The 26,743-nt window shown below is 45.1% G+C and overlaps 1 protein-coding gene across 2 annotated transcripts in view; it reads right to left on the bottom strand.

Moving 5' to 3' along the window:
• The window catches only part of Ube4b (ubiquitination factor E4B), a 114,201-nt gene extending 98,710 nt beyond the window's left edge, over positions 1 to 15,491 (bottom strand). Inside the window, exon 1 of one of the 2 annotated variants that reach the window (XM_038332464.1) lies at positions 14,743 to 15,491. In XM_038332464.1, the coding sequence (XP_038188392.1) occupies positions 14,743 to 14,766 (24 nt within the window). In that variant the 5' untranslated portion in view covers positions 14,767 to 15,491. The remainder of the gene's footprint in view (positions 1 to 14,742) is intronic. The other variant, XM_038332463.1, reaches the window with a different exon arrangement.
• Between the last annotated feature and the right edge of the window lie 11,252 nt (positions 15,492 to 26,743).

Here is a 26,743-nt window from a genome sequence, read left to right as displayed (position 1 = left end):
CCCTGTCTCAAAAAAAAAAAAATTTAAAGACAGGATCAAAATAGTACTGTACATGATAAAACGCCAAAGTTTTACTAAGACTGGAGAAATGGAGGCTGAAGAGATAACTCAGCAGTAAAGAGCACTAAGTATTCTTCCAGGACCCAGGTTCAGTTCCCAGTACCCACATGGCCGCTCACAACTGTCTGTAACTACAGTTCCCAGGGACCCAACATCCTTACACAAGCAAAACACCAGTGCACATTAAATAAAGAAACAAACAAATAAGTAAGGGAAATGAGGTGTGCAACATTGGGCCTTCATGCGAGGCACACACATCTGTAATCTTAGTCAGGGGGCTAAGGCAGGAGACAGAGGCGAGCCTAGCCACATCGTGACACTTTGTAAACTGGTAAAACTTTGTAAAAGTGGTGAGAGGAGGCTGGAGATGTAGCGCAGTAATAAAGAACTTACCCGATGCGAGCAAAGACGTGGCTTTAATCCTCAGCTGTAACAAACAACCTCACATAAACAGGATCAGTTTGCTAAAAGCCTACTTACTACATCATGGCCAGTATTGCTGATGGCTTTACTTCATACCAAAGGGTTGTTAGAAGTTGGGTAAGCACCAACAATATTATCAAATGTTTACAAGTCAACCTTCAGGATGCACAGACCCCAGCGAGCGGAAGAACACCACCAGGAGCCAGCGCTCCAGTCACCCACACATGGGGAGAGGCTCACCAAACAGCCAGTCCTAAGGAAACACAGGTGTATCTGATTCGGAATCACAACTCTGATGAAAGAGTTTCTTCCAAGCATCCCCTTGACATACCTAACGTGCCTTAATGTAGCAATAAACCCAAAACAAAAGCCACTAACACAAGGCAAGAACTGGGGTCACAAAGAGACACACTGTCTTGTTCTGTCCACCCAGGCACTCAAACAAACATTTGTCCTGGGCCACTCTGTGCCCAGCCCTGTGCTAAAAATTAGACAAAGGGGCTAAAAATGAGCATGAGCTGGGAGTCTATGTTCTGGTGGGAGCTGCATCAGTGAATAGGCCATTCAAGGCAGAGTGACCAGTACTGGGACAGGAAACTAAACGTGAATGAGATGCCTTTTCCTTTTCCTCCCAAGCCCTCCCCGCAGCTGAGGCCGCCCTGCTGCTTGGTAGCACGGGGCAGTGAGATGGGTTAATCGCTCACCTGTGCCTCATAGTCACACTGTAAAACCTTTCGGAGTCGGGCATAATGGTACACGCGTGCAATCAACACTTGAAGACCGAGGCACCCACCTGAGGGCAGCCTGGGCTACGAGTGAGAACAGATGTATACATAAGTTACATAAACAACACCCTGCCTCAGAAGCAAAACCAGCATCCCAGATCTACTCCTAGAAACAATTCCAGAACAATGAACAGTTTGCCCAGAGGACATAGTGAAGTCTCTATCCTCCCTGGCCTATTCTGCATGCCCTCAGATCTCCACTGGAATAAACTGCTCCACACATTCACAGCACGCTCTTCCCATCTACTTAGCCCATTAACTCCAGCTGTTTGCTCCTGTGCCCGGACAGGAGTGCTGGCTCACTGGAGGCCCAGGCCTCTCTCATCCCCGACCTCAGCATGCCCCTGAGAAGCCACCCTACATGTATTTGTTAACATTAAACTGGATAATAATAACCAGATCTTTCATCATTTACATGTTTGTCACCAGTTTCTTTTTTAATCTGTTGTTCTTTTGAGACAAGGACACAGGTAGCCCAGGACTGGCGGGAACTCGCTACACGGCCCAGGATGGAGGGGCGGAACTCACTATAGTCCAGGATGGACGAGAACTCACTATACAGCCCAGGGCGGGGTGGAACTCACTATACAGCCCAGGATGGACAGGAACTCACTATACAGCCCAGGATGGAGGGGCTGGAAGTCGCGATGTGACCCAGGAGGAGCTGGAACTATATATGTCATATATAGTAAATACTTACTGTACAACACCAGGATGGAATTGCTGAAGCCTCACCTCCTAAGAGCTGGAATTACAAGCATGAGCCACCAGAACTGACTTTTCTAAGCTCATACATATACTTGCAATAAGAGCCACAAGTTCAAAGCCAGGCTGGTCTACATAGAGAGTTCTGGACAAACCAAGGCTACAGAGTAAAGAAAACACTGCCTCAAAAAGCCAAAAGAAAAAATACAGTATGATCCAGTGTTCTCTAGACTGATTCACAATTTACATATGGGACTCGGGACCAAAGCATCAGACTAGACAAACATACAAATGCATACAAATAACTGGTGAATAAATAAATTAACCCAAGCTTAATTTTCTTTCTAATTTATGTGTATGTGTTTTTACCTGCACGTATGTTTGTGCACCATATGTTTGCAGTGCCTGCAGAGGCCAAAAGAGGGTGTCAGATCCCCTGGAACTGAAATTACAGATGGTTGTGAGCTGCTGTGTGGGTGCTGGGGATTAAATTCCTGCCCTCTGGAGGCAGTGCTCTTTTTTTCTTTTTTTTTTTTTCTTTTTCTAGTTTTTCGAGACAGGGTTTCTCTGCAGCTTTTTTTAGAGCCTGTCCTGGAACTAGCTCTTGTAGACCAGGCTGGCCTCGAACTCACAGAGATCCGCCTGCCTCTGCCTCCCGAGTGCTGGGATTAGAGGCGTGCGCCACCACCACCCGGCTTGGAGGCAGTGCTCGTAATAAGCCATCTCTCCAGCCTCCATCATCCTATCCCCATTTTAACTTTCTAAAAAGATGAAAATAGTGATCAGAATAGGGAAAAATAAAATTTAAAAGAACCTTCCCTCCAAACTTTTCTTCTCATTTAGAAGGGGGCTCCCCAGGGCCTACACCTCACTTCCAAGCTCACTCTCTCTATTCTCTTCTAATTTAGGCAGCAGGACAACTAGTCCTACCAAGGACTCATGGCAACCACACTGCCAAGTCCACTCTACATCTTTCCCTAAGCAACTGCCATGCAGGTCTGACAACCTGAGTTCACGGCCCAGAATCCACATAAAGGTAAAAAAGGGAACCACTCCACAGAAGCTGTCCTCTGATTTCCATACTAGTGCTGCGGAATACACAGACAGACAGAAACACACACACACACGTTCAATTTGTAAAAACAAGCTGGGAAGATGGCTCAATTGGTAAAATACCTGCCAAGTTCAGGGCCCCAGCACTGGGCTTTCAAGGAGCGCATTTTTGGGCCACTGTGTAGGGTGGGAGCAGAGACAGGCAGATCCCTAGAGCTCACTGGCCAGGCAGCCTAGTCAATCAGTGAGCTCCAGGTTCAGAGAGACCATCTCAAAAAAATAGGGTGAAAAGTGATAAAGATACCTGATTTTGACCTCTCCAGAGGCATTTATACACATGTGCATGCACATCTGGACACACCTACAAGAAGCACACAGACAGCACACACACATACAAGAATCAATAGCTAAGCTTCTGTCTTGCTTAGGCCATTATTATCCTGCTGTATCTGCTAAATCTCCATCCTAACTACCTTCTGGATTTTGGAAAGTGGAAGTCACTTACCTTACTGATAGATATTAGTGACCCTGACTCGGGGTCAGCATGGGCATGGATGCTGCAGAATGGAGAGCAGGTGACCCCCCCCCCCTCAGGCTTCAGTAAGTCATCTGGTAAAACTTAGGACAGCTGGGTAACAGACTGTTCCACAGGCAGAGCACTTGCTCACAAGCCTATCAACCTGAGTTTGATCCCTGGGTCCCAGAAGGTGGCAGGAGAGAGCCAACTCTAGCAAGGGGTCTCTGACCTCCACACATGCGCCAAGCCCCTATGCGCTGCCCCTCCCCAACACATAAAATAAGTAAAGCAAAATGTTTAAATCTATGACATCTTAGGAAACAGCTCAAACGCCAGCACAGCCTGATTATTTCCTGGCCTCAGGCCACTGTAGGGAAAGCAGCACCAGCATCCAGGGATAAAAGGAAGCAAGCATGGATCTCATGGAACTGCTAAGGAGTGCACAGGCCTACGGTTTAGGTTTCCTCAGGAGAAAGCCAACTTTGTCAGCATTCAGGGGGTGGAAGCTGGAGAAACTGTCCTATTTCAGGAAGAGTGTCCAGGCCAGCAAAACAGTAAGAAGTATACTAGCTAATGTTATGTCAACTTGACACAGGCCAGAAGCATCAGAAAAGAGGGAACCCCAGTTGAGAAAATGCCTCCATAAGATCAAGGTGTAGGCAGATCTGCAGAGAATTTTCTTAATCAGTGATTGATGAGGAAAGGCCCAGCCCTTTGAGAGTGGGGCTAACCCTGAGCTGGAAGGCCTGGGTTCTGTAAGAAAGCAGGCTGAAGACAAGTGCTGGTGGCGCAGGCCTTTAACCTGAGCACTTGGGAGGCAGAGGCAGGCGGATCTCTGTGGGTTAAAGGCCATCCTGCTCTACAGAATCAGTTCCAAGACAGCTAGGGCTGTTACACAGAGAAACCCTGTCTCGAAAAACCAGAAAACGGTAAGCAGGCATGCAGGCAGGCAGGCAGGCAGGCAGGCAGGCGGCAGGCAGGCGGCAGGCAGGCGGCAGGCAGGAGGCAGGCAGGCAGGCAGACAGGCAAGGCTGAGCAAGTAGTCCTGAGGAGCAACAGCAAGCAGCAGCCTCCATGGTACCAGCTCCTGCCTCCAGGTTCTTTCCTGCTTGAGTTCCTGCCCTGACTTCCCTCAGTGATGAACCTAGAAGTGTAAACTGGATAACCCCTTTCCTCCCCAAGTTGCTCTAGTCCTGGTGTTTCATCACACAATAGAAACCCCAACTAGGACAACTGGGGAAAACGAGGAGCCACGGAGGGACCAAAAGGGCTACTGGTTGGGAAGTCAGAAACCCACACCGATACAAAAGTATGCCCTCACACAAGGCCCTAGAAGGAGGGGACAATGGTCAAAGGCCAGGGAGGGGTTTGCCCAAAAGCTACATTCTTTCCTCTCCCAGCAAGGCACTTCCAACATCTAGCCCTACTCCAGCATACATGGGTAGCGGCAGGAGAGAACTTGCGTTTTCATGTAAGGTTCCTGGACTTGAAAGTTAATGTGGGGCTGTCTCCCTCGGGAGGGTGCAGTTTTAGATCTGGGAAGAAGGTCTAGACAGAAGTACCTAACATGAAAACTTTCGGCTGAACGTGTGGCTGTCCAGTGAAAACTATTTCTCAGCCTTCCCAACAAGTAACCGTGCGGGTGGCTCAGGCTCTGCCCAGAGAGGTGAACAAAGCGATGTGTGCCTCTTCCAAGCTGTGCCTGCCCTTCTCCTCTCCTCTAACGAAATGCAGGTGGACACACACAGCCATGAGACGAAGCCTTAGTTAGGGAAACAAATCCAAGACAGTGGCTGGGCGCTGATGAGCAGAGTGGCCACACCAGTCCTCGCCTCCGGCAGGCTTCTATCAGAGAAAAATCAACGGCCACCTGGCTTCAGTATCTCTCATCACCATCGACGGAGTAACACACTGACTCCTCTAGCATCCTCAACTTCTCTCTGAACCCCACAGCCAGCCAGCCCATCACCCAAGTCTGCCTGTTCTCCAAACCACTGATGGCCTGACTCACTCACGTTCTCCACCACCACCGCTGGCTACCCCCCACACACCACCTCTCCCTGCGACTTCTGCAACAGCCTCCTAGCCTCTCTGAATTCACCATTTCCCTATTGATCTATCCTCTTCACAGAAGACACAAAGGATTCTTTGATAACATAATATCAAATGTGTGCTAGTTTTTATCGTCAATTTAACACAGCTTATCATTTGAAAAGTCTCAATTGAGGGGTTACCCAGACCAGACTGGCCTGTACTGATGTCTGTAAAACTGTGTCTTGACTGACAACTGAAGTGGGAGGGCTCAGCCCAGTGAGCGGCACCATCCCCTAGGCAGGTGGGCCTGGGCTATGGAAGAAGGCTAGTGAGCAAGCCAGTAACTGCTGTTCCTCCATGGCTTCTGCTTCAGCTCCTGCCTCCAGGTTCCTGCCTTCAGTTCCTGCCCTGGCTTCTCTCAGTGACAGTGTGCCCTGAGAGCTGTAACACGAAATAAGCCCTTCCTTCTCCTCAAGCTTCTTTGCTCAGCCTGCCTGCCTGCCTGCCTGCCTGCATCACAACAGAAATGCTAAGATGCAGTGCAAGCCTTCCGTGGGCAGAAGGTTCCTATTTGTTCACTGTGATGGCCCCATCGTCTAAAACCACGTACAGTATTTCATAAACTACGAGCTGTTAGCTGGATATGCTGGTGCACACTGTTAAGTCCAACACTGGGAAGGCTGAGACAGGTGCATTCCTGAAGCAGCCTGGTCTACACAGCAAACTCCAGGAGAACCAGGGCTACATGGTGAAAACCTGTCTCAAGAAAGAAAAGGACAAGAGCAAAAGTCTCATTGCTGCAGACGGGAAGCTGCACTGCCTAAGGCTGCCCATGAACCCACAACAAAATGCCCCATCAACAGACAGGCACAAGCAGCCTATAGCCCGAGTAGACAGCCAGCCTGGGACACAGTGAGACCCTGTGCAAAAAGGAGACAAAAACAAGGTCATGCAAGGTTGCTTTGCTTTAAGGTCTTTCTAAACAGTGTGGGGCCCCTCTGACCTTTGGATGCACTGTTGGTGTGAAAGCAGGCCCTAGAGGCTTGTGTGGTAGGTAGTGCACGCCTTAATCCCAGCACTCTGGGAACCGAGGCCGGCAGACGTCTGTGAGTTCAAAGCCAGCATGATCTATATATAGAGTGCGCTGCAGACCAGCTAAGGCTATATTGTGAAACTGTCTCAAAAACAAAACAAAATGCAACTCTAACTACATGTTCAGGGACCAAGTGCAGCACAGCTTTATGAAGCCGCTTTCTGCCCTTCTAACGCTGATAACACACCTGGTTGTCGCCTTACAATGAAGAGCTGCTGACAGGACTCCAACGGCAAACCCAGACCCCAGTGCTGTTTCCATCCCACTTCAGACAAAGTAGCGCTCACTGATAGTGGCACATGAAAGCACAGTGTGTGCTGTAAACTTGTATGTGGTGCATACCCCGTGCGGAGGCCACGGGCCTGCTGCTGGTGTCGCTTCTATTGCCCTGGCTTTTGAGACAGGGTCTCCCACTAAACCTGGTGTTCCTCAATTTACTTGACTTGCTGGCCATCAGTCCGGGGAATCTCTTGTCTCCCTGTTCAACGCTGGTGTCAAGGCCCAAGCACCATAGCAGCTTTCTAGGTGGGCGCCGGGGGCTCCAGACTCCAGACTCTCTCTCCTCAAGCTTGGGGAGCAGGCACACTGTAGCCTCTGGGCCATTTCCCAACCCAAAGCATGTTTGTTTTTTTAAAGACATTCAAAAAGGCAAGCAAACTTAGCAGGTCTGGTGCTCAAAGGGACGACATCAACAGGTAGAACCAGATTTGCACACAGCCAGGAAATGGCTGTGTCACACACCAATTAGTCAAGAATAATTACACAGCCACAGTGAGAAGCATCCCAGCTCCAGATACTAACATGTGGAAACAGGGAGGCATCTCGGCTGACACACACAGGGGAGAACTCTAGAAGACTCCAGCTCTCACCACTATGGCCACCACACAGCAAGCCCCAAGGACCCAAGTGGTGCACTCCTTTAATCCCAGCACTTGGGAGCAGAGGCAGATGGATCTCTGAGTTCCAGACCAGCCTGGTCTACAGAGTAAGTTCCAGACAGCCAGTGCAATACAGAGAAGACTTGTGGGAGGTGGGGGCAGGGGAATGCTCCCTCTATAGGTTCATATATTTAAAAGCTTTGTTATTGGGAGGTGGCATTATTTGAGAAGGATAAAGAAGTGGCCTTGCTGGCAGAAGAGCATCACAGCACTTTGCGGTTTCAAAAAGCCCACACTAGGCCCAGCATCTTCTTTTTCTCTGCCTGCAGATCAGGATACAGCAGCACTCAACTACTCCATGCCTGCCACCAGGCTCCCCACCATGATAATAATGGACTAAGCCTCTGAAACTCCAACGCTTCTACTAAATGCTTTCCTTTGTAAGTATTGCCATGATCATGGCGTCTCTCCACAGCAACAGAACAATGACTAAGACAAACGAGGAGGCCTATCTCAGAAAATAGGAGGCCAGCAAGCAAAAAGACTCCTTTGGTCTTCATATAGGCATGCATGCATGCACACACATGCGCAGACGCAAGACACCTTCTCCTAAGCCAAGGGCAGTGTCACATGCCTAGAGTCTCAGCTATTCAGGAAGCTGATGCTCTTCTAAGCTCAGGAGTTTGAGGCCAGCCTGGGTTACACAGCAAAGCTTCTCTCCCTTCAAAAATGCCAACTGTGAGAATAACTGACTTTAATCCCAGACCTCAAGCAGAGGCAGGTAGATCTCTGTGAGTCTGGGGCCAGACTGGTATACACAGAGTTCCAGGCCTGCCAGAGCTACATATTGAGACCCTATCTTTAAATAATAATAATAATAATAATAATAATAATAATAATAATAATAATAATTCATTTTACCAATGTTCTGGGGCTAGAGAGATGGCTTCAATGGTTAAAAGCACCTAACACCTATGCATATCTACATTCCGGCATACAAATAATAAAACAAAAACCACAAAAGCCACCCCAGTGTTCTCTATCTTTTCGGGCTACTTTATTTTCCCTTATAGGGATGATCATGAAAAACCATCTGCTGTGCCTATGTGTCTGCCTCCTTTGAGGGAAAAGAAGATCCCTAGAAGCAGGTCTCAGTAGCACTGGGCGTACAGCAAGGAATAGCAACAAAGTTAAAGGCAAACCGTGACTAAGCCCACTACAGATGCCTTCCTGCCTTCAAACCACACAGCATCCAGGGCTGTCTGAGGCCTGTACTCTCAGCCACAACAACTGGAGAATAAGTCTCCTGATTTCCACTGCCCCTCTTCCCTACTCATGAAGGGAGGTTTCTAATGGTGCTTTAGGAAAGGGACTTAGAACTCCACAATTAGGCTCTAGATTGGGATCCAGATCCCACATTAAACTGGCTGTATGCCTTAGAGATATGTGTAGTTCAACTGGTAGAGTGCTTGTCTATTTACATGCCTTTTGGCAAGCTAATTAATTTCTATTAACCTTGATTTTCCTATCTGTAAAATAGAGATGATAATAGCAAAGGTGTCAGGGGAGTTCAGCGCTTAGCACAAGGAACTCTGAAGTGCCAGCAAATGTCACCATCATCATTCTGTCTCCTCTTTTTTTTATTTTTATCTTCTTTTTTTTGTTTTGTTTTGTTTTTTTCTCAGTATCTATGAAGCCTGTCCTGGAACTCACTCTGTAGTCCAAGCTGGCCTTGAACTCACAGAGATCCGCCTGCCTCTGCCTCCTGCCTCCTGAGTTCTGGGTTTGAAGGCGTGTGCCACCACTACCCTAGCCTGTCTCCTCTTTTAGAGGAGGCAAAGGGCCAGGCAGTAGGGCCTTTAATCCCAGCACTTGGGAGGCAGCAACAAGCAGATTTCTGAGTTCAAGTCCTGCCTTGACTACAGAGCGAATTCTAAGACAGCCAGGACTGTTACACAGAGAAACCCTGTCAAAGGAAGAAAAGAAAGAGGAGGCAAAAGGCTGACTGGACAGTTCAACAATGAGAAGCAAACACTTCTCTTGCAGAAGACCTGAGTTTGGTTCCTAGTACCCACATCAGAGGTCTCACAACCGACCATCTGTAATCCAAGTCCAGGAAGATCTGTCTCTTGTCTCTGAAAGCAACTGCATGTACAAGTAGCGCACTCTCTCTCACACACGCATGTACATAAGCGCGCGCGCGCGCGCGCGCACACACACACACACACACACACACACACACTTAAAAATAAAATAAATGGCCAGGCACTGGTGGTGCATGCCTTTAATCCCAGCACTCAGGAAGCAGAGGCAAGTGGATCACTGAGTTTGTGGCCAGCCTGGTCTCCAGTGGGACAACAGCCAGGGCGGCACAGGGAAAGCCTGCCTCAAAATAAATAAATAAATGAATGAATGAATGAATGAATAAATAAATAAATATGTATCTCTGGGTAAGAAAGAGAGAAAAGGGGGGGCTGATGCATTAAGAGTATACAGGTCAGGTGGGAGACACCAGGTGAATACATCTATTTATTGGGTATCTTTGATACAAGCTTCATGTGTTCCAAACCAGCTTTGTACTCTTATGTAGCTGAAGACAACCTCAAACTAACTTCTCATCCTTCTCTGTGTCCCAAACTCTCAAATACAGGAATGCACCGCCATATCTGGTTATATACAGTGCTGGGAATGGAATCCAGCGGCTCAGGAATGCTGGACCAGCACTCTCCCAGTGGAATTGTACCACCAGACTAACAACGCTTTCAACAATCTGAAAGAACTCACCTTGCCTTCTCTAAAGTCTGTCCATGTCCAAGCCCAATCAATCCTGCCCCTAGTTAGAACCAAAGGTTTGAGTCTCCGTCCCCCTCCCCTTCACAGCTGGTGTTGGAACTGGATGAAATTAGTGAAGCATTCTATCATGGTTCTAACTCGGGCATTGAGAGCACACCCTAGTCCTGGGAGGCAGAAGCAGGAGAAATCTGCAAGGCTGCGGCCAGCGTGGACCACAGAGGGTGCTAGGGAAGCAGTCAGGGCTATGGACAGTGAGATCTCATTTCAAACAAGAAGGAAAGAAGGAAAAAAAAGCAGACTAATTTAGAATCTCAGTATTTATTCCTGGTGTGCCTGCCCCCACTTCTCACTGTCAATATCTCCATCCCATGAAACTCTACCGCCTGACACATGGTTAACAACAGCCTCCTACCAGTCATCTTAAAGCCTTAACACCCTGCAGGGGAGAGATCACAGTCTCACAGAGGGCTGAAACTTTCAGACAGCTCTCCAAGGCTGATGACAGCCAGTGCCACCAGCAAACAATTCCCACACCCCAGCGCCATGATTTGGTGTTTTCAGAGCCCCTGTCCCTCACACAGTACTCTTCAGGGGCAAAAACACAACATAACCCTTTTCTAATGTCTTAATTAAGACCTCATTCCACAGGGCGCCCCCCTTCTTCAGACTCTGAGTGTCTCATGAGTACCTCTGCAACAGTACATCGCACAACTACACTGTGCATTAAAATGAAGTTTATCGTTTTTTTTAATGTGTATGACTATTTTGTCTGCATATGTACCACATATGTGCCTGGCACCTGGAGAAGTCAGAAGAGGATGACACCAGACCCCTTGGGACTGGAGATACAGATGTCTGAAAGCCACCATGTGGCTGGTGGGAACTGAACCTGGGTCCTCTCCAAGAACAAGTGCTTTTAGCTGCTAAGCCATCTCTCCAGCTCCTATATATTGTACATTTTAGGTTCCTATCTCCATCCCCCAACAAAATCTCCTAACTTATGGAGTGAACTATTTGAGGCTGGGTTAGGGGGAATTGGTGAGGGAACATTACTGCATATCAGTTAATTAATTCCAAAAGGACCAGACCACATTATGAATGTACTCACAAAAAAAATACCGCTTTACAGAAACTAGGAGTGTCAGCGAGATAATGGTAATAGGATATTTAGACAGATGCTGTGATCAGTCAATGGCCAACTGGTAAACCATGAAATGTAACAAAGGAGGCTTGGGAATCAGGAGCCTGGAGTTTGAATTCTAACCATGTGACTTCTAAACCAGGTCTCTTTTGCCAAGTTATTTTACCTAAATCTGTTTCCTCACCTATAAAATATACAAACTAGTTTCTACTTCACTGAATTATTTTACCAAATAAAACAATGGCTGCACCATGCAAAGTGCAGGATTCTAAGGCTGTTCACAACTGTCAATCTTTTCCCACTTAGAGAACACGGCTATTCTGTGATCCCAGCACTTGGGAAGCTGAGGCAGGAGGATTACATATCTAAGGCCAGCCTGGAATATATAGCCACACCCTGTAACAAAAATAAAGAAATATCCCCAGGGCGGTGGTGGCACACACCTTTAATCCCAGCCCTAGGGGGAGGAGGAGGAGGAGGAGGAGAGAGAGAGAGAGAGAGAGAGAGAGAGAGAGAGAGAGAGAGAGAGAGAGAAAGAAAGAAATCGATCAATCTCTTAATTCAAGGCCAGCCTGGTCTACAAAAGCTAGTTCCAGGAGGAGAGGTTCCAAGCTACAGAGAAACTCTGGCTCAAAAAAAAAAAAAAAAAAAAAAAAAAAAAAAACTGATAAATATGATTGAAAAAAATAAAGAAAACTCCAAGATCATATATGCTACATTTGGGAATAACACTTAACTCTTCTAAGCCTTGACCACACCCTGAGTCCCAGGCAACTATCTCTCAGAAGTAGGTCAGAAAGATTTAGAAGAGAAAAAGGGGGAGAAAAGGTACAAATCATTTCAAGGCAATTTCATCACCACTGCTGAAAAGCAGCTGAAAACGCCTGCCCTTCTTGCAGCACTGCCTTAGTCCACGAGAACAACACGTGAGTAGCAGGAACATAATGCAAACGATGATGCTGTGGAATGTAAGGAGGTTAAAGGAGGCTGAACTTAGCCCCGGCTCTGCGGAGTACAGAGCTCACTGTAGAACACTGCATAAATAACACACAGCAATGCAGGCCAACAACCCTTTCAAATACGCAGAAAAAATGAGAATCCAAGGTGACCTATGAGAAAGGGACCTAGTCTGGTTAAACCAGTTTTTATTCTTCTAGCCTGTACTGTGAAAATATTCACAAATATTCTCATTTTGTTAAAATATGAAACTCTGATTTAACCCAGTTTCCTAACTTAAGGTGAGGGGGTCGCTGGCATGACTGCTTTAATTCTGAAGCTATCCTTCAACAGTCAATAACGCACGTGTGTTATTGTTTAACCAAATCAACATCACCTGCAATATCTGTGATACAGGTTTCTACTAACAAAGTAACAATACAAAGGCAAAAAAACCTTTGGAAATTTATCTGTTAAGAAATGTACTTAACCCAGTATTAAAGAAACTGGATTAAAGCTAGGCAAGTTGGTACACAACTTAATTCCCAGCATTCATAGCAGAGGCAGGGAGATCTCTGTGAGTTGGAGGCCAGCCAGGGCTACACAGTTATATGCAAAAAAGAGAAAAAGAAGAAGAAAAGAAAAAGAAAAAAAAACTTTAAAGAGATTCTGGTCTAGCTTCTAGAGGGGAAAGAAAGACCACTTATTATACTGCCATTGTGGTCAGGCCAACTAATTTGCTGACATTAACTTTATACTAATCCTGCACTGGTGAATTTAATTTTTCATAAATGTTTTAGTGTCCTGTTGACCTTGAAAAATTTCTTCCACAAAGGTTATATGTATTCCTTTCATGGTCACTAAGAGAGTTACACCATCTCAAGAATTAAGCAAAATGAAAAGACACCTTTGACACAGTATCTGTGGCCAGTCTGTATACTTTATTGGTTTGAAAAAAAATTAGTAAAAATTTGAATATGTAAAGGCGTCTAAAACACAAACTATTTAGAGGTCAGAAGAAAAAAAAACAGTACTTTCTGGAAGTAAAAGGCTACTGAAAAACACAGATTGTGTTTTTTTTAAATCAAGGAATACTTTTAAAAACTTAAAAAAAATATTTCCAAGGCAGTATTTCCTGAAACTGCTCAAGACTTTTCTGATTTAAGATTACACTCCTGCTGTAGTTGAGGAAAACCAAGTTAGTTGACACAAAATGACTAAACAACTAAAGTATCACAATCCTCAAAATTGTTTCTTTTCCCACCTGACCCTTCACCCACCCATGTGCAGGCTCCATCCCTGGAGAATTTTAGTGACTAAATAAACATAAGACCATGGCCAAAAGTGGAATAAGAACCTCTTCCAACCAACCTGATGACAGATGACTACTTTCATATACTGCAGGGGAAGTTTACATGAAGCAGTGGAAGAAATTAAACCAGCGGGGGTCTTGAAAAGAAGGCCTTCAATTTGTGGAAAGATGGGGAAAAGTCAACCTCACAGGAAATTCCTTGTGCCCTAACTGCCACTGCTTTTTGACAAACATAAACAGCGCAACCCAAGTTTAAGGGGGAGGGGAGTTTAAAAAAAAAAAAGTAAAATAGAAGACCAGCAGTCATTAGTAGTCTGTTAAAATTACTACGAATTAACTGGAATCTTTTAAACTATTAAGGATATACACTTTGTTAAATATCAAGGAATCTGTAGCTACCTCTCAAACACAAAGGTACCTTTGATCAACTTGATCAACAATGAAATGGCCACATGTATCTGGGATTTCCAATACTTCCTTTTAAAAAAACATTAAATATTATGGTTTTATACAAAAGTGTTCTTTAAATCTCTAAAGACACAGGCATACACAATATACCATGATCTAAATCTTGCCCTCTTTCTTGAAAACCCTTTTAAAAAGACCGAACACCTTCAAGATGTTCTCCTTGTCTTCAGACCCTAAAAGAAAAAAGCAAGTGGGGTTCCGAATGAAGATACATGAATGAAGGAAAGAGAATAAAGGAGAAGAAAATATGAGACCCTCTCCGGGGTCTTGCATTCTCTATCCCTGGTGTATTTTAGTGATTGGGTAAACATACTGAGGAGACCGTAGCCCACAGTAGAGCAAGGGCTTCTTACAATACAACCAACCTGATGATGAATGGACTACTTCCACAATATCTCTTTATTCTTGAAAATGCCATCTCCGTCGCCTCCCAATCCCAAACCCGATACCACTAGCGCAAAATCGTCCCCGTCCAAAGCGCCAAAGAGTTGCCAAGTAATCCTTTCAAGGTGCCTCCCCGCCCCCCACGCCCCAGCCTCCTCACCTCGTCAGCGCTCAGCTCCTCCATCGCTTTCCTCTTAATGGTGAAAGGCGTTAGGGAAGAGATCCTCAGTTCTTGAGATCAGGGCGGGAGCAAAGGAGACGGGAAGGTATCTAGCGGGCTGTCTGGTCCCCCTCAATGGGGGAGGTTTCAGAATTGCATAGTCAGAGGTTAAAAACTAAGAACACGAGGCACTGAATCGCCTTGGCTCCGGTCGCTCAGATGGCCCCAACCTCCTCCAGCTGCAAGCGCCCCGAGACGCCTCCTCTGACCACGACCGCAGCTACGGGGTCCTCTCCAGGCTCCACGGACTCCCCTAGCTTCCCAGGTTACCCAGAGCGGGCGGCGCGGTCTCCAGCTCCGCTCGTGCCCGCTGCGCGCCGCGTCTTCGTGGCGGTGACGCGGCAGCTGCGTTTCTCTCCCGCAGACCCTGCTCCGGGTCCCACCCCTGGCCCCTGGCGGGAACGGCTCTGCTGCACACTGGATGCCCCCGAGGCGCCGCGACCCTACGGCAGCCCAGCTAGAGCCCAGCGCTGGACCGGGAAGCCCCTCCCCTCTAAAAAGCAGGCCAGGCTCGCCCCGCCTCCACGCAAGAACCCTGGTAGGGGGGAGGGGAGGGACGGGACTGGCGAAGCGCTCGCTGGGAGCGTGAATCCTCCTACCCCTCCAATCCTACTCTTACCCCCTCGCCCCACCAAGTATTATTCATCAAAACAACAGGGCGGCCATCTTTGAAAGGGATCACGTGACCCTCGCTGGGGAGGCGGGGCTTCTGGCGCCCGGGCGCGGCAGCCAATAAGCGATGGGAGCCGCGCTGCCGATTTCCTCTTCCCCTGCATCCTGTCCCCGCCCCCTGACCCACCCCCTCCCCCCCAGCGGCGCCAGGCTGGGGGGAGGGGTGGGAGGGGAGCTGCCAGGCTGAGAAAGGAGGGAGGCGGGGCGGTGCGTTTCCATGGAGACCGCGCGGAGGCGAGGGGCGCGGCGGGCGGGGTCAGGTAGGCTGGGCCTGCCGGGGTCACTTGCTGGCCCCTAGGGTTTCCGCGACGCGGGTTTGCTGTCTAATGACGTGGGAATCCGGCCACCCGCACCTCTTGGATGCAGCGAGGTGCTGCAGAAACTAGGAGAAGAGAGGAATCGGAGAAACGTTTGCTCTCTGCGGGAAGCGTTTTTGCACCAGGCTGCAGATGCCTTGTTGCGCTCTTCCCCTCCCCCAGGAAAGCCCATGGAAGTATTTTACCTTGTTCTTTTAGAAAGGCGCTCTTCTTTGTGCTGGAGAGTGTTGATACAATCTGAAAGTGTCAGTGAATGAGGGACATTTCAAATGATTGAGAAATGTGTTGAACAACTTCTTAAGGAAGCCCATTGTACAGCCCACTCAGTCCGACAAAAACTGCTTTACAATATATGTCTAAATTGAGCAAAGTAACAGTACCATGAAAATCCGGAATTGGCCACAAAATATATATTGTCTGGCTTACAAAAGCCATAATCTTGTTCTTAACTGTTCTTTAGACAGAATCTTGCTATGTATCTCAGATTGTCTCAAATTTGAAATCCTCCTGCCTGACGCTGGAGTGTGCGCCGCCATCACAGACTATCGAACTGTATCATTTATTTATGTCTCTTTGTTATTTGTATCAGGGTCTCACTGGCCTGGAACTGGCAGTGTAAACTGAGCTGGCCTCGAACTCACAGAGATCAGCCTGCCTCACCCTCCCAAGTGCTAGGATTAGGAGTGCACAGCTACTCCTAACTGAACGATAATCTTAAACATTCCACTCTAGCCTAAAAAAGGTACATTTGATCTTAGTCGAAAGGCCGAGAAGTGACTAAAATAGCTACAATTTGTTTGCTACATGCTAAAAATGGGAACATGACTACTAGATATGCAAAGAATCTGTGACTAAAATTGAAGTCTGCAGGCTTTTCAGGAAGGCATTCTACTTTTCAGGAAAGGAATTCTGTGTGAGCCATTATAGACCCCTAGTTACACTGGTGCTAATTACACTTGTCTTTTTCTAAAACATTGTAATTGCCATGTAACCTCATATTAAATCACACATTTAAAGTATACAATGGCTTTAAGATAGTTATAGCTGATTAACATCATTGCTCTCTAATTCCAGAACATTTTAGTCACCCAAGAAAGGAACCCTCCAGGGCTGGAGAGATGGCTCAGAGGTTAAGAGCACTGACTGCTCTTCCAGAGGTTCTGAGTTCAATTCCCAGCAACCACATGGTGGCTCACAACCATTTGTAATGAGATCTGGTGCCCTCTTCTGGTCAGCAAGTATACATGCAAGCAGAACACTGTATAAGTAATAAATAAATCTTTAAAAAAAAAAAAAAAAGGAACCCTCCAACACACTAAATGTCCCTCCTCTTCCTGCCACTACCTCTTGTAACTAATCTGCCTTCTGTCTCCATGGACTCACCTGCTCTGCACCTTTCACAACAAATAAAGCAAATATTCTACTTTTAGTGTCTTTTCCTCTTTTCTCACTTTCTCTTGCATTTTCTTTCTCTTCCATCCTCCCATCTTCCTTTTTCTTAATAAATCTTTATTTTTTAGATTTCCCTTATGGGTACATATGTTTTCCCTGCATATGTGTATGTACGCAACATGTGTGCAGTGCCTGAGGAGGCCAGCAGAGGGTATCAGATCCCCTGGAACTGAAGTTACAGATGAGCCACACACAGGACCTGGGAACTGAATCCAGGTCTTCTGTAAGCAGCAAATGCTCTTAACCACTGAGCCATCTTTCCAGCCCCCTTTCTTTCTTTCCTTTATTCTTTCTGTGTAGTCCAGATGGAGCTCAGATTCCCCAGCTCCTGAACTCTGTTCAGCATTTATCGACCAGTGTGCACAATCACAACCAATCTGCTCATCTGGCTCCCATGATTCATGTGTCTTGCAGCAGATCAACAGTGTTTTATTTCTTTAATGTCAGACAATATTCCTAGCCAGGTGTAGTGGCATATACACCTTGGCCCAGCACTTGAGAGGCAGAGACAGGCAGATTTCTGAGTTTGAAACCAGTCTGGTCTACATAGTGAGTTCCAGAACAGCCAGGCCTATGTAGAGAGACCCTGTCGCCCTGTCGAGAAAGAGAGAGAGAGAGAGAGAGAGAGAGAGAGAGAGAGAGAGAGAGTTGGTTTATGGGGAGTTGGACCTATTGCCTTTAGGCTTATGACGAAGAAGCATGCTGTGGAAGGGCCAGGATGCCAATTTTTTTTTTTTTAAAATTTTTTTTGTTTGTTTTTTGTTTTGTTTTTCAAGGCAGGGTTTCTCTGTGTAGCTACAGAGATTCGTAGAGACAGGATCGCCCCTTTTGAGGTCTGAGCATTAGTAGAGATGATAAGAGCTCTCTAGTGACTGCTCTGCTTCTCTGATCCTTCAGCTTTCACCCCCTAATATCTGACTCCGAGTTTCTATTATTAAGAACAATTAGAGGGTGGGGGAAAGGTAGGGAAAGTGGAAGGAGTGGAGAGAAAGGGAACTGAAATTGGTATGTAAAATAAAAGATTGTTTTAAAAAATAAAATAAGTTAAATTTTAAAAAGAATAATTAGAAGTCATGCACACATCCCCACTCTGCTTCCTGGGAAGGAAGTGCAAAGTCTCACCACCCCTCCCTCATGATGTTCTCCTTGCCTTGGGCCCAAAAACAGCAGGAGCAATCAATCACAGAGTGGAACCTCCAAAACTGTAAGCCAGATGAATCTCTTCTCCTGTAAGATGATTATCCCAGGCAGACCTACTATACATCACAGGCAGCTGCCTAATTAACTTCCACTTAACTAAACCTAAGCTCCTGCTCAGGCAGGAGCCATAAGGTCCTCTACATTTTGGCTACCTATCTCTCTTGTCTTCTCAGACCAAGCACTTGGATGGGGATTGTGGGCAGTGTGCTGCAAGTTACTTGGTGGCAGCATAGGCCAACTGCTTCCCAGAGGTGGTGACTAATACTCATACCCAGCAGTTCCAGAGCTGGTTGAAAACATACTTCCACCATATTAAAAAGCTGAGAGAGGCGGGGCCAGCATCCAGGGCCACTACAATCAATCTGCTTACCATTTTAAAAGTGTTTCTGGGGGGCTGGAGAGAGGGCTCAGTGGTTAAGAGCACTGACTGCTCTTCCCGAGGACCCAGGTTCAATTCTCAGCACCCACATGGCAGCTCACAACTTTCTGAAAATCCAGTTCCAGGGGATCTGACACCTTCACACCAATGCACATAAAATAAAGTTAAATAAAACATAAAATATTTTTTAAAAAAAAGTGTTTCTGGTCAAAAAAATGATTACAGATATGCAATAAAGACAGACAAAAATAAACCTTTAAATGGGTCAGAGTATGTTTTTAAAATGTACATAGCCTTGGTAGAGAAAAACAGCAGTATAAACAGTTACAAAAAGATAGTTTTAAAAAATAAAACAAAGTCTTTATAAAGACACAGTATAAGTAATATAAGAGAATACAGACAGTCACAAATTAAAGTAAAAGAAAATGAGCCGCGTAAATTTGTAATATATGTACAGAGTCTGGATTATACATATTATTGTGTTTTCTTTTAATTTTTCAACTACAGAGAGACATTTGATTCCGGGGACTGCTAAGCTAAACCAATATATATGTTTTAAAGGTATCTTGACTTCAAAATTTGGGTCTAAAGATATGTTGCTTTAAAAGAGGTTCTACTTTTGTTTCCAAAGAGGCTAAAAAATTATAAATTCCTTCCAGACTAGTGTGGATTTATGGGACAAGACCCATTCAAAGGTCACTGTAAACACCCCCCAAAATTACTTTGCCCAACAAAAATCAAAAAATAGTTTATAAAAAACTATGCCCAAATTTCCAAATATTGTTTATAAATGTTTCTTTACATTTAAAGGGGGATATGCTATAGAGATGGATACTTTGCATTGGTATGAATCTTGGTCTATTGATACAAATTTAAGGTCATTTTTATTATATGTGTATTTCTGTTCTTAAGGCATCATGTTTGTGCAGCTTCTTTAAAAATGTAATGGATAATTAAGAAATACAGATTAATAGATAGTCATCTATAATATTCAAATTTGTAGTCATGTTAGTTAGGTTTTCTAAATGTACAGAGATAGATTTCAGATGGATAGTTGTTTTTTAAACCTTTTAAAGACTTCAAAATAGCATTTAAAATGTTTTAAGAACTTAGAATTTCTCATGACAATGAGACACATTTGCTCCTGGCAGCACCAATTTACTTAAAGAGGAAGATGGGCATCAAAAAGGTTCCTTATGGAGTTTGCTAGCCATTTGGGCAAGAAACTGCTCTTGCCTGGACTACTTGATGTTACGCTATATAACCTGGACATGCAGGATACACAGAGAAATGACTGATAAACTTGTTCTTGAGATGGTCCTTTGAAGTTCCTATTTCATGAACGAGTCTGCCAGACATTCTGCAGGACACAGAAGAAAGTGACTGATAAACTGCCAATTCAAAGGTAGAACTGTCTTTGAAATTTCCTGCTTCATGGAAAAGTCAGCCAGATGCTATGGGCCTGTAGGCCAAAGACTGGTGCCCCAATGTTATAGAAGAACTTTGGGTGACTGTCCAGGCAAGGAGATATCTCTGTCAATTCTAGAGTTTTGGAAGTTGCTTACAATGTACTTCCTGTTTACTTGGGTAATGTTATATCCTTCTGAAGTTCTTGATGGAGTTAAAGAATAGATATATAGTTTTCCTTAGTTATAATAAAAGATAAAGTTGATATAAATATTGTAACTATAATTCTTGCTTGATACCTGTCTTGTTATATGTAATTTTACTATGTTAAAGTTAAAACCTTCCTTTTTATTTAAACAGAAAAGGGGAAATGGTGTGGGAAGTCCTTGTATATATATGTTGCTTTTATTGGTTAATAAATAAAGCTGCTTTTGGCCAATGGCTTAGCAGTTTAAAGCCAGGCAGAAAATCTGAACAGAGATATAGAGAGTAGGCAGTCAAGGAGAAGCCATGTAGCTGCCACAGGAGACAGATGTCTCCACCAGAGCCCACCAAAACTTTGCCAATGGGCCATGACCTTGTGGTGATGTACAAATTAATGGAGATGGGTTAGTTTAGGATATAAGAGCTAGCTAGAAATACACTTAAGCTATTGGCCAAACAGTATTGCAAAGAATATAGTTTCTGTGTGATTATTTTGGGTCTAAGCAGCCAAAAACAAACGAACAGCCTCTGCCAATACTACACCCTGCCTCCTGCAGTCCTTCAACTCCACTGCCCTTTCATGGTTCAGAAAGGTAAACGTTTCCCTCCTTGATGCCTGACACTGGTGTCTCCTTGCCTGACAGACTTGTCTCCTGGATTTTGCATGGTTTATTCCTTCTTAGCTTTTAGGTTTTGGATTAAATGTAGTTTCCTCTTTCATGCATTCATTAATTTACCAAAAGTATACATGTGTGTGTTCCTGTTTGTGTATGTGCACATCTATGTATGTGTGTGCATGTGTGTGAGGGCAGAGGACAATCTTGGATATCATCTCAGGAACACCATCCATCTCCTTTGAAACAGGGTCTCTTGTTGGTTAGAAACTAGCTAATGAGTCCTGGGATCCTCCTGTCTCCATCTCCCTAGTTGTGGGCTGACAAGCACGTGCCTCCATGCAGTGATTGAACTCAAGCCTTCATTCTTGCAAAGCCAGACAACAACTTCAAGAAATCGGTTCTTTCCTCCCACTGTGTGGGTTTCTGAATTGCACTCAGGTCAACAGGCTTGGTGGGAAGTACACTTACCTGCTAAGCTGCCCACCAGATGAACTCATCTTTTTCCTTTGCACAGGCCTGGGGGAAGGCCACTGAGCCACATCCCCAGGAAAGGTAGAAAGAAAAGCCTTCAAATGTTGCTCATGCTTTCTCTTAAACCTTTTTGACATGTAACTAGCATGTAGTCTAGCTCTCTGTTTTTTCCCCTTGTCTGTCTGTATGTCACAGGCAAGGTCATGATTAGTATGCCTTAATTGACCAGCTTACCTCCGTGTCCCTGTATAGGGCTTTGCCTGTAACGCTGTATGATGAGAGGTTCCTAAGAAGAATGGATCAATGCCGTTGAGTCAGCAGCACTAGCTTTACTTCCTGGGTTTAGCAACCACACGTGCCTATCGTTAGGCATAGCCACACAGTCCTGTGGAGATCAAGCTGTAGCCAAGTGTGGTAATTTGAATGTAATTGACCCCCTTAATCACATAGGGAGTGACACTATTAGAAGTTTGGCTTTGTTGGAGTGGGTATACCTTTGTTAGAGGAAGTGTGTCACTGGGGAGCAAGCTTTAAGGTTTCCTATGCTCAGGACACTGCCCAGTGTGTCAGTCTACTTCCTGTTGCCTGCAAGATGTAGCCCTCTCAGCTCCAGCACCACATCTGCCTGCACGCCACCATAATCCCTGTCATGATGATAATAGACTCAATTAAATGTTTTCCTTTATAAGAATTGCCATGGTCAGCCAGGTGGTGGTGCACTCAGGAGGCAGAGACAGGTGGATCTTTGGGAGCCAGCATGGTCTACAGAGCTAGTTCCAGGACAGGCTCCAAAGCTACAGAAAAACCCTGCCTCAAAAAACCAAAAAAAAAAAAAAAAAAAAAAAAAAAAAAAAGAATCGCCGTGCTCATGATGTTTCCTCACAGCAATCCATTCTGCACTCTGACCTTCTGGCAAGCTTTATTTGTTAAAACACAAACAAAATATCACCACACAAATCTACCCAGCAGCAATTTTCCTTACAACCATATTTTCCCATTTCAAAACACGGGAATTTATTTTGTTTGTTTCTGTTTTTTGAGACAGGGCTTCTCTGTGTAACCGCCCTGGCTGTTTGGGAACTCTATAGACCATGCTAGATGCTAGCATCAAACTCACAGAGATCCACCTGCCTCTGCTTCCCAAGTGCTGGTATTAAAGGTGTGCGCCACCACCATGCAGCCAGGAATTAATGTTCAGAATCCCTTGGAAATGGGAACATTTTGACCCTGCTTTTATTTTATAGCCAAATGAGCTAATTCTATCTCTAGCTCCAAAATTTTTCCACTAATATATTAAGCTTAAAATTTAATATCAAGCTGGGCGGTAGTGGCGCATGCCTTTAATCCCAGCACTCGGGAGGCAGAGGCAGGAGGATCTCTGAGTTCGAGGCCAGCCTGGTCTACAAGAGCTAGTTCCAGGACAGACTCTAGAAACTACAGGGAAACCTTGTCTCGAAAAACCAATAATAATAATAATAATAATAATAATAATAATAATAATATCAAAGTGTTCTGTCCGGCTTCGGTTTTGTGGCTAGAACGAAATTTGGAGAAGCTAAAACAACACTGTCTCCTCTAACAGGCTGCACCCAAGAGTGCAGGTGCTACATACTGATTGACAAGGCCCAGTGCCCATTGTCTCCAGTGTCACAGTCTCCAGCCTTCACCTCCTTCCAAACAAGGACATCACTGAGCCATGAGAGCACTCGGGGTCTCCTTGCAGAAAAGAAAAAACTTTGTGTAACTTATCACATCTTTATGGGACTGGAGAGATGGCTCAGCAGTTAAGAGCACTGGTTGCCCTTCCAGAAGACCCTGGTTCAATTCCCAGCACCCACATGACAGCTCCCAACTGTCTGTAACTCCAAGATCTGAAGCCCGCTCACAAACATTAATGCACATAAAAATAAAACAAATACAAAAAAATTTAAAAGTATTTAAATAATAAAGAATGAAATGTTTTTACATTTATTTATTATGTGTGTTGAGTGTGTATGTGTGGGCGTGCGCCTGCTATAACATGTGTGTGGAGGTTAGGGGACTTCTTTCTGGGGTCAGTGCTCTCCTTCCATCTTCTGGGTTCTCAGGATCAAACTCTGGGAGACTTGATGACAAGCACGTTTGCCCACTGAGCCATCCCACGGGCCCCTTTCCTATAACTTTGTAAGTGATGATTCTTAGTTTTTTGTTCTTATTTTGCAGTACTAAACTCCAGACCCACAGCCTCCCATACGCTTGGCAAGTGCCTTACCAGTGAGTTAGAGACCTATTTAGTCAAGAATGACCTTGAACTCCTGATCCTCCTGCCTCCACCTCCCAAACCCTGAGATCATAGGTGTGTACCACTGTGTTTATTAGAGGGGACGTCTTGTTTAAAAGAGTCTCACTCTGTAGTCTTGGCTGGTCTGGACCTCACTATCTAGACGAGGATGACCTTGGATTTCTGAGCCTCCTACTCCTCCCCTGCCCACCAAGTGCTGGATTATACTCTGATTAATTATAATATTCTGAATCAATGTGTGCATCAACCCACATGGTGGCTTTGCTGTCACCATGGTGTGTAGTGATTATATCAGCCATGCTCATCAATGTTAATATTGTATATAAATTAACCACAAATTTAAATCTTTTGTTTCACACTCCTTTATTACTTAAATTATGAAACAGTTTTAAGGATCTACTCATTGTGCCTATTCATAATATACTAATGCTTTTGGCGTGACCTAAAAAAATTTCCTTTTCAATGTCAGAATAATATATATTGAATTCATTATTCTTTTTATGGCTCTTCTTTCATATTCTAAGATCTTAATAATGATTCATGGTGAACCTCTACAAATAAATGCAGAGTTGAATTCAACCTAAGCAATTATGATAAAATAGCTTCATGAGGCTATGGATGAAGCTGAGTTGGCAGAGTCCTTGCCTTGCACACAATACCCAGGCCACACAATGGAGGCAGAGCAGCACAGCCCTGTAATTCTTGTGCTGAGGAAGTAGGATCAGAAGTTCAAGGTCATTTTTGACTACTTTTCAAGTTCAAGGGCAGCCTGGGCTATTTGAGACCTTGTCTCAGAAACAAACAGAAAAAAAAGGCTGGAAATATAGCTCAGTAGTTCTTGGAGAGGACCCAAATTCCCTTTCCATCACCTATGTCTGGTGTCTCATAACTGCCTGTGTGCGGCTTCCGGGGATCTGACACTCTCTTCCAACCTCCATGGGCACTCACGTGTGGCTTTCTCACATGCACTTGCACACGTGTGCACAAGAGTTTGTGGGCACACACACACATAAAGATGAAAGTGAACATTTTTATTTATTCTGTGTATGAGTGTTTGCCTGCATGTATGCCCATGCACGAAGTTCGCACCTGGAGTCTGATGAAGCCAGAAGAACTTGTCAGACCTGGAACTGGAATTACAGGCAGCAGTGAGTCACCTTGTGGGTATTGATGATTGAACCCAGGTCCTCTGGAACAGCAGTGTTCTTAATCACCGAGCTATCTCTCCAATCCTTGAAAATATCTAGTTTGTTTTTTTGCAAGCCAAGCATGGTGATGTAAACTCCAGGAGAGCCAGGGTTACATGGAGAAACCCTGTCTCAAGCAAAAAACTAAGTCTATACCCTCTCTGTCTCTCTCCGCAGTCTTCCTTTTCCTTTGCAGACTGAGATGTAGCTGAGTGGCACACACCTAGTATACAGGAGGGCTTGGGTTTGATTGGAATGTGTTGCAGACTTTGTTGACACACAGAGGCACACACATGAAGAGGAAACACCTCTAACGTAGAAAATAGGAACCATCCATGGCAGGATGACTCAGTGGGGAAAGGCTCTTACCATGTAAGTTTAGCAACCTGAGTTCAATCCCCAGGACCCACATAAAGGTGGAAAGAAAACCATGACTTCACTAAGTTGTGTTTTGACCTCTATACACACATCTTATACAGATGATGATGATGATGATGGTGATGGTGATGATGATGATAATAAATAAAAAATTTCATAGAGCAAACCAGGTAGTGGTGGCACACACCTTTAATCCCAACACTTACGAGTGTTGGCATGGGCTTCCAGGTCAGGCTACAAGAACTTTTCATTCCCTCAAATGGGAGCTTCATACCCAACAGGATTCCACGGAGCTCCTGCTGACCCCAACCTGCTGTCTGTCTCTGTGGATTTGCCTATTCTGGCTCCTCACATACATGACATCATATAATAAATATGTGCTCTCTTCCACCAAGGATAACATCTTCGAGGTCCGCCTGTGCTGTAGTGTGCACCAGCCATTTCCTCCCCTTTATGTCTGGGTGACATTCCATTTTCCAGCAAGGCCATGCATGACTGGCTCACATCTGTCGATGGCCATTTAATGACTTCCACATTTCAGCTGTTGTGAACAGTGCTATGATGAGCATTTATGTATTAAATTCTGCTTGCATATCTAGTTTCAGTTATTTGGGATATCTGCCCAGGAGTTAAATCTCTGAGTAACATAGTATGCGTGTAACTTGTTGAGGGGTTGTTAGCCTGTTTCCCACAATACTTAGATCATTTATATTCCTAAAAGCAGTTTATGAACTTTATATTTTTTTCCTTTCTCCCTTTCTGTCTTTCTCTTTCTTTTTTGTTTTTTGTTTTGTTTTTGTTTTTCAAGACTGGGTTTCTCTGTGTTGCTTTGGAGCCTGTTCTGGAACTTTCTCTTGTAGACCAGGCTGGCCTCGAACTCACAGAGATCTGCCTGCCTCTGCCTCACAAGTGCTGGGATTAAAGGCATGCACACCACCGTCTGGCTAAATAATAATTTTCAATGCAAGAAGTTATTGGGGGTAGACAGCGGTGATAGATTGGACAACACTATAGGGTATTTATTTGGTGCACTGAATTGTGTGATTTGGCTTAAAAGTTAAGAGTGCTTCCTGCATTGGGCAGTGGTGGTGCACACCTTTAATCCCAGCAGAGTTCTAGGACAGGATCCAAAGCTACAGAAACCTTGTGTCGAAACACAAAACAAAACCAAAAAGAGTGCTTGCTGCTATTTCAGGGGGTTCTCAGGTGAGGTTCTCAGCACTCATGTCAGGCTGCTCACAACAGCCTGTATCTCCAGCTTCCAGAGAGCCTGACAGCCACTTCTGACCTCCATGGACACAGGCACACACCTGCCCACCCATGGTCACAAATGCACATAAACAAATCTTCTTTAAGAAAGAAAACAAGGGCTGAAG

The sequence above is a fragment of the Arvicola amphibius genome, chromosome 6, assembly GCF_903992535.2.
Source record: "Arvicola amphibius chromosome 6, mArvAmp1.2, whole genome shotgun sequence".
NCBI classification, from domain to species: domain Eukaryota; kingdom Metazoa; phylum Chordata; class Mammalia; order Rodentia; family Cricetidae; genus Arvicola; species Arvicola amphibius.
This window is presented reverse-complemented; position numbering and strand designations above follow the sequence as displayed.